We start from the raw sequence: 8,405 nt of genomic DNA, 5'->3' as shown, positions 1-8,405 counted from the left end.
ACTCCACAAAAAAGAGGCCGCTGTACCACGCTTTTTCAAGGCTCGACCAGTGCCCTATGCGCTTCGGGAAAAAGTGTCTGAAGAAATCGACCGCCAAGTACAGGAAGGAGTGCTGGCACCAGTGAGAGTTTCCGAGTGGGCTACGCCCGTCGTGCCCGTACTGAAACGAAACGGTGATATTAGGCTCTGCGGCGACTTCAAGCTAACCGTGAATCCAGCGACACATCTGGAGCAGTACCCGCTGCCGAAAATTGAGGACATCTTCGCATCTCTGTACGGGGGCGAGGTGTTTACCACTTTGTATTTACGACACACGTATAATCAACTTCCACTGGACGATGAAGCACGAGCAATGGCCGTGTTGAACACACACAAAGGGTTCTTTGCATACAACCGTCTCGCTTTCGGCATCGCATCGGCTCCAGCATTGTTCCAGCGCCGCCTCGAATCCGTTCTGCAAGGCCTCCCTCGCGTGAAGGTGTACTTGGACGACATCATTATTGCCGAAAAACAGAATGACGACTCCACTCTCCGGCAAGTCTTCGAGCGGCTGCGCGAAAACGGACTGAAGTTGAACCGTGACAAATGCAGGTTCCGCGAGAAGGAAGTTTCGTTCTTGGGGCACAAGGTCGATGCAACTGGCCTACACCCCCCTGAGAATATGGAAGCCATCACCGCCGCACCAAGACCGGAGACTGTGAGCCAGCTAAAATCCTTTTTGGGATTAATCACATATTACGCCAAATTTTTACCCAACCTTTCAACCACGCTGGTTCCACTCTACAGGCTGTTGGCTAAAGGAGCGCAATGGCAATGGAAAGCCGAACACGAGGAAGCCTTCCAGGCAGCCAAGCGCGCTATGGTAGAAGCGGAACTTCTCGTGCACTACGACCCCGGAAAGCCGTTGCGGCTTGAATGCGACGCTTCGCCAGTGGGAGTCGGCGCGGTGCTGTCACACCGTATTGGAAACAGGGACTACCCCATATCGTTTCGTTCGAGAGCACTGACACCGGCTGAGCGGAATTATTCGCAGTTGGAGAAAGAAGCGTTGGCCTTGGTGTTCGGCGTCACCAAGTTTCGGGATTATTTGCTGGCGAAGCATTTTACTCTGGTGACGAATCACAAGCCACTGACAGGACTGTTCCACCCGGATAGGCCGATTCCGCACATGGCCGCAGGAAGAATTCAGCGGTGGGCATTACTACTGTCGGCTTACCATTATGATCTCGAGTACCGCCCAGGACAGCTAAATGCTAACGCCGACGCTCTCAGTCGCCTACCATTGCCGTGCTTTGGTGACCGAGAAGGCCAAGAGCCCATGGAATACGTGCTGTATACGCGGAGTCTAGATTCCAGGGCCCTTTCCGCTAAGGAAATAGCAGAGCTAAGCCGCTCGGACGAGGCGCTTCGTCAGATCAGGGAGTGGATCTCACGCGGCTGGCCGCGGCACTTATCAGCAGCACAGCAACACCTGATGCCGTACTTTTCTCGCCGTAACGAGCTCACGGCCAGTCATGATCTGATTTACTGGGGCCATCGCGTAGTGTTGCCGGATGCGGCGCGACGATGCATGCTAAAGGAACTACTGCACGACAGTCACCCCGGTATCAGTGCCATGAAGCGCATAGCGCGAGCGTTGTTTTGGTATCCCGGATTAGATAGGGACCTCGAAGTGCTGGTTCATGGTTGCCCTCAATGTATACAATGCTGGCCCATGCCGGCTGCTGCAGTGCCGTCTCCATGGCCAGCGAGCAACAAACCATGGTACAGGTTGCATATGGATTTTGCGGGCCCCATCAATGGCTGGCAAGTTTTCGTGTTGGTTGATGCCGAGACGAAGTGGATTGAGGCCATACCTTTGAAGACCATCACAGCGGAGACCACCATTCAGGTACTTCAAGGGATTTTCGCACGTTTTGGCCTACCACACTGCTTAGTATCGGATAACGGACCACAGTTTTCAAGTGCCACCATGTCCAGTTTCTTGCAAGAAAGCCACGTGAAGCACATCAGAACAGCCCCATACCATCCTCAGTCAAATGGTTTGGCGGAACGGGCCGTGCGGACAGTAAAAGAAGGGCTTCGAAAGAATCCGGCAGGCACGTTGCAAGAACGACTAATCAAGTTTTTATTCCGTTATAGAACGACACCGTTGGAAGGAGGAAAGTCGCCAGCGGAACTACTGTTGGGTTTCCGTCCCCGAACCCGGCTGACAGCTTCACTCACAGACACCAAGGTGACAGGAAATGATGGCTCTGGCGAACCTGTGCCAGGAGCAGCAAAAGCACCGACACAGTTTCAACCGGGAAGGCATGTATGGTCGCGCCAGTTTCAGTCTGGTCAAAGGTGGGTGCCGGCGACAGTAGTGTCCACGACGGGAACACGTATGGTAACATTGGAAACACCTGGGGGACAGCAGCGGCGCCATGTAGACCAACTCCGGCCACGACTCGACACACGGTCGTCACCTAGCAAGCCGAGCCAAGTCTGCACCCACGAAGAAGCTCAGCATAGCTCCGAGCAGGCAGAAGCTGATCAAGGCCCGGAGGCACGGGAAGTCAGCTCTCAAGCCGAAGACCAACCACCACGTCGTTCGACTCGCATACAGAAGCCTCCAGATCGTCTCGCTTACTCCAGCTTAGGGGGAAGGGATGTAGCATTATCAAGCACGCGTGATGCAGTGTTATCAAGCACGCGTGCTGATGTATTTGCCGACCTTCGCGCTGGGCGCTACGGAAGTACTTCGTGAAGCTCGATAGAGGAGGGCGTAACAAATTCGAGGAAAGCCTTTATCTTGGCCACAGTCACCTTCCAGGAAGGCTACGTAAGTTTTGAACATGTGAGCTGCTGACGTAACGTACACAAGTTGGAACACAAACCTGGCAGGAACAAGAACGCGGAGGTATTGGTAAACAGGAGCGAGCGGAGTTCTTTGTGGAAACTGCGAGATTATCTATCCCTTACAAAGTAAAAAAAGCTTCTTTATAGGTCTCCACACTGCAAAATAAGAAATTTTTTCGTTAATTTCTTTCTTGTGTGTTGCGGTTACTATAAAGGTCCCACTAGCATTTTACACCCATTGAGCCCTGATGTCCGATTTTGACACCATACCTGTAAATCGATTAATACTCGCACCACAAGCTTTAAATTTTTACTGCGTGGTTATGGGGCCTTAGGCACTGTAAAAACGTGGAGCAAAAAAATCTACGGCCGAAATAAAAAATCCAGGACCGAAAGGGTTAATTTAAAATTATGCTAACCCTGGAATGTACCTGAGAGATTCCAGGTTTCCTCTGGACATGTTAATCCCTGTTGGTTGCAGTGTTTTAAATTTGTGGATTAGGAATGCTTCTCTGTATTTTCTGTCCCTAGTCGATTTGAAGTGGTGAGCTAACATGATACGCCAAGTAGGAACTTGAGGAGTTTGTAATTTACTAATAAGAAGTAATTAACCATAAGCATCCGAGTACAGCCATACCGCTACAAAGGAAAGCTTTGTAGGTTTTTTTGGAGCCTTATGGCTTCACTTGAGTTGATGCTAATGAGTAATTACTCCCTGATTACAAATCTTCACCTTGGGGGATTTACCTAATTCAGTGGATGAACATCATCATTTACTGCATGGATTTCTGCAGTGACTAGCTCAAAGGTCAAGAGGTTAGTAAGCCCTGTGTGTTGGAAGGCCATTCCAGCCTTTTGTGGCAAAAACAAAAATGAACCTTGAAATGCAGTGGTATGAGCTAATTGAGGCACAACACTGCTTGTGCGACTAATGCAGAAGGAACCATGAGTCGGAACAGATTAGTTGGTTACATGACGATAAACAGTTAAAAAAAACTGCAGTTTCTGCACGGCATGCAGAAATTTGAAGATTCACCTTTAGTGCTGTTACACTGGAGCTTCAAAAATAGTCGAAGAATAAAACAAGCGGCTCAGGTCTGAACTCATTCCAGGTTTCTAGTTAAGCTAGACTTGTGCCATGTGCCATTAGAATCCCCAAGTTAATGCCACACAGGGCATCTGAATGCAAGTAACTTGGAAGATGGTGATACTAAGGACACATCGTGGTGTAAATATCATAGGTTGTTGGTGGGTGTATGAGGATTATTAGGTATTTGAACCAGTATGCAGTGAATATACCTTTATCGGAAGGCCTTATAAGTTGGCAAAACGTAATGCTGACAATAAAAAACATTAGTGCATTCTCAGTAACATTAGCAAGAATCCAGGGCATGCTAATTGTTGTTTTGGAGAACTGAAATGCTGGTATTGATTGCAATATGGCAGACCCCATATGGCTGTCAGTGAAGGCATGTGACAAAACACTGAAGGGACGGTAATAATGCGAGTAATAAAAAGCTGAGGCCCAAAGGAGTGGCTTGGCGGACGTCCGAGATTGTAGGAAAAGGCAAGATACATAAGAATTGGCAAGGGAAATCTGCCGAAGGCTGGCTGTTTAAGCTTGGATCCAGTTTAGAGCTATTGGATGCAAGTTAAAGCACGAGAAAACCAGCCTCACATAAATAGGGGAATCGCATGCTTTTTCAAAGCAAAGAACAAAAGCATCATAGGAAGATGTTGCAGTCAAGGTGCATGTCGTGAAGAACAAGAAAAAGTTGGCTATTGCAGAAATGTTTTCTAAAAGCTTGCCAATTTGAATCAAACAACTTAATGGGCCAAAACAATCTAGCAGGGTCAAGAGTATGAAATGTGTTTGGTGATTTGCAGCACATGCCAATAACACAAATAGGGCCATAGGTGCTGGGTGATGAAGGGTTAAAAACAGAGGGGCCAGGCTTTAATAAGGCAGGAAGCTATCTGTACAGCATGCACTAGATATGCCTATATACAACCTGCTTCTTTTCCCGTTGTTGCTTTCTGTAAATTTCACAGAACTTGATCATAGCGTACTGCGGGGTGCACCGGTGGCAAGTTGGCATGTCGAAACTGTGCTAAGGGACGACGACAGAGCAAGAATTGCTACCCTGTGCAGTGATGTTGTTACCATCGTCTTTGTTCCTAGCGTAGCTTTGCCAGCTCCACAGGGCTTATTTTGCAGTCTGCAAGTAGTCATGTCTGTAGCAAGCAGTCACAAGCAAATGAAGGTGGTAGCAGACAGACATATGCAAGTGCATCGACGAGATCTTCTCAAAGCTTCGAGAATGTCTTGTTAAACAAACTGCTGCGGCTGACCCAGGAAGCGCTGCTGAACAACCGCTTAACACCAATAAAGCCGATTTCGCGAGCAGCTCTGCAACAATAGCATTGCAAACACATCCAGTTTCGTACCACTGATCTCCGGATCCAAAAGGACCATGAGCAAAATCAACAATAGACACTGTCATTGCCTATGAGGTGCTTTAAGACCACTGTATTTTTCTGATTGCAGTGGAAACCAACATCCCACTGAGTACTGCCAACTGAGTACTGCCAAGCATTTGTCAATATTGTCTTAACACTGCTAAGCAAAACGAGAAAAAAAGCAATGGCAAAGGTTTTCTCAATATTTTTTTCTTGTTTTTCATCAAGACTCGTTATGCTCAACTTGCTCTGTGGACAGTTTTGATTGCATAAGCTGCTGCCACACTTTTTTTTTCTGCGCTACATCAATTGAAATGCTCATGAAAAACAGACTTATGGGTTGGCCCATATTAGAGATTTGTACACTGCCAATCAGCCGTGATTTAAAAGCGGTAATGATTCTTGTTTGTAATCGCGTAATACCATGTTGTTACAACCTAAACCGAAATGGCTAGAGGAAGTGTTCAGTCACCCATTCATCACGCCGATATGTTTATTGCAAGCAAATGTGCGCACAGCCGACAGGAAATAAAAAGAAATGACGCTCCCAAAGATACATTTGCACTGCACCGATGTTTTCACACAGGTTACACAGTTTCTCAGGTAAGTCGTAACCCGAGCACCCATCATCACAAAACGTACCGAATGGAGCACCAAAGCGCAGAAGGATGGCGACATCGCTGTTGTCGCCGCAAAACAGTCCTACGGCCGTGCAGCCACGCTCGCATCGCATCACGTCGCACACACGGCAATTCTCAAGCACAGTGCCAACAGAATCGCGAACAAAATGGTAATGAATACGTAGCCAGCAACAACGTCATGTGCACGCTTCGGTAGCGATCACTGCAACCATCGCAACGAATGCGACTAGCTGCACAACGCCACGTTCATTTCAGCATTAGGAAAGCACGGCGTGCGTAGTGAGCTCTCAAAGGTGCACATTTCACTGCCTTGACGTAAAAGCACTCGCTTCGATCGCAATCACTTTCACTACATGGACACTAGTCACTGTGCTAGGCAGCTCATGCACTCACAGAAGTTCACCGTGAGCAGCTGTTGCTCGCCGCTGTGCGTGATGACCCTCGCAGGAATTAGGAACGCTTGCAGCAACCACAAACAGCACACCGCCAACGCGTAGGTCTTGCGTCGGTTTGAAGAGGCACTCTGTCAACTACATCGGCGTCGATTTCAACTTGGGAAACTGTCACTGCTCGCCGCTGCTGCACACGGAGAAGTTTGCAGTCGCTCTGAACACTCGAAATACCAACATGTGGCCAATATAGTATGCCTCGTGGCATAGCTGCCACCACTACAGCCACGACCTATGCTCTCCAGTTCAGTTCAGCTCCCCAGTTCAGTCGACGAACGGGCATCTTGCCCCGGCAGGAGCGGATGCCTACGTCACGTAAAAAGTAGTCAATCGCTGCAATTCGGTCGCCAGGCGGTTCCACTCGTCCGCCCGAAAGTTGAAGTTCACCAACTTTCCTCCCGCCCGCCGGACGGGGCGGTTGCCCATTGCCTGGTTGGGCGGTCCACCAGTCCGCCTGCCTGGCAGATCCGCTCAAAAGCGATCGTACAACGGCCTGTAGCAGAGAACGGCGGGCCCATGGGCGGGCCGAAGTCCGCCTGCCCAAGAAATAGAATCTTGCGCAGCGTGCCGTAGCGCTCGTTAAATATGTCCGTCTGCAGTGAGCGCTCTGGAAGCCACTGCCTCCTTTTAAAGAGGCACTTTTTCTTCACCTATTCTCGAGTTCCCCGCTTATAGCATGCGCCGAAATAAACGCTCCGTATGTGTGCATAACGACGAAAGGAATTCTTTGCATTCTCTTTATGAAACCCAGTTGAACAGTGACGAGGTCGTGGCCGCACGCCGCTGGGAAAAATTCTGAATTCTAGCGACTTTCAAAGTGGGCATGAGCAATTTGTATTCTAGCAAGACCACGAAAACGCCTCTTCACGACGGTACTGGAGTCATGGGCGCCCGGAAGGGGAGGGGGGGGCAAGGGTGGGCGGTTGCCCCCCCCCCCCCCTTCTGGAATCACGGTTATTATTTATGCAGTAGTTTCTTTTTGGTGCTAACCTACCGCCGCCCCCATCCCCGGACATCGGGTGCCCCTCCTGGAAAAAGTTCTGCGGACGCCCTTGACTAGACGTTAGTTCAAATGCGCAGTGCTCCCGACGAACCCTTTGATGAAAAGTTTACCTGCAGTTTTCTACAGTGCACCCACAAACTCAAGAGTGTAATCAACAGAAGTGATGATACACGGAGCCTTCAGACAACCTCGGTACGCATTCCGCCAAAGCTACAAAACAGGCGCAGCGCTTCTGCGATACATCGGAACACGGACGTTCACTAAAAAGCACCGTAATCTAAGCTGGTTGGCAGTCTGGTAACTGTGGAGGGCCTATTTCCCAAGAGTCAGTGCGCAAAAGGGCCCTTGGCAGCGGCGTCAGAGGAGGATAGCTTGCAGAGGCTGACGCCATGCTTCCTCCTAGTTTTTTTTTCCTCCATGGTCGCGGTGTTCAACTGAAACGCGCAGTGAGGGAACGAAGGTGGGAGTGAAAAAAAGAAAGAGTGTCGTAGTAAAGGGCTGCGGAGTAATTTAGACAACCTGGGTTTTAGCGTGCACGGACGTGGCACTGCACAGGGGCGCCTTTCGCGATTCGCCTCCATCGAAGCGCGGCTGCCGCGGACGGGTTCGAGGTCACTGTTGCTGCGCCGCGCTTGGAAAAAGAGGGTGTCCCTTTAAGGTACTCGGTACACATATCTCCAATTTTAAGGGGGCCTGAAATGGATTTTAATAAAGTTGCGGTATGCTTGGGACGGTAAAGGACGCTGCTTCACGAGTACCGTCCAGCAAGAGGTGTCTTTCAATACGCTTTGTATAAGCTGTGCTATCAATAGACAAAATTTGAAGGTCAGCGTCTTCGAACCTTTCCCTCTCGTCACGTATTGCACGCTGGAAGGTCGGCGCTCCTCCGCCACCCCACCGCCGGGCGCAGAGCATCCTGGCCCACAGGAGCTACGCGGCTTACTGGCCGAGGAGGGAATGGTAGCTGCCGGACGTCTGACTAGAAAGGACTACAACTCCTTTTATGTTTGT

General features: G+C 49.7%; 1 protein-coding gene across 1 annotated transcript; it reads left to right on the top strand.

Moving 5' to 3' along the window:
- Positions 1 to 352: 352 nt before the first annotated feature.
- LOC149356519 (uncharacterized) lies at positions 353 to 5,424 on the top strand. Its single transcript, XM_089576363.1, has 4 exons — positions 353 to 697; positions 1,373 to 1,500; positions 2,143 to 2,591; positions 5,390 to 5,424. The coding sequence occupies exons 1-4, from the start codon at positions 353 to 355 to the stop codon at positions 5,422 to 5,424; spliced, it is 957 nt and encodes a 318-aa protein (XP_089432489.1).
- Positions 5,425 to 8,405: the final 2,981 nt, after the last annotated feature.

The sequence above is a fragment of the Amblyomma mixtum genome, chromosome 3 (assembly GCF_055824585.1).
Source record: "Amblyomma mixtum isolate Tamu chromosome 3, ASM5582458v1, whole genome shotgun sequence".
NCBI lineage: Eukaryota > Metazoa > Arthropoda > Arachnida > Ixodida > Ixodidae > Amblyomma > Amblyomma mixtum.
The sequence above is the reverse complement of the archived record's forward strand: the minus strand, read 5'-3'. Positions and strand labels throughout refer to the sequence as shown.

Excerpts from the sequence above, each read along its gene's own strand:
- LOC149356519 (XM_089576363.1), top strand. The coding sequence starts at position 353 with ATGGCCGTGTTGAACACACACAAAGGGTTCTTTGCATACAACCGTCTC. Across the intron at positions 698-1,372 it reads CCGCACCAAGACCGGAGACT|GAAATAGCAGAGCTAAGCCG; the intron begins GTGAGCCAGCTA and ends CTTTCCGCTAAG. Across the intron at positions 2,592-5,389 it reads CGAAGACCAACCACCACGTC|TGGAAACCAACATCCCACTG; the intron begins GTTCGACTCGCA and ends TTCTGATTGCAG.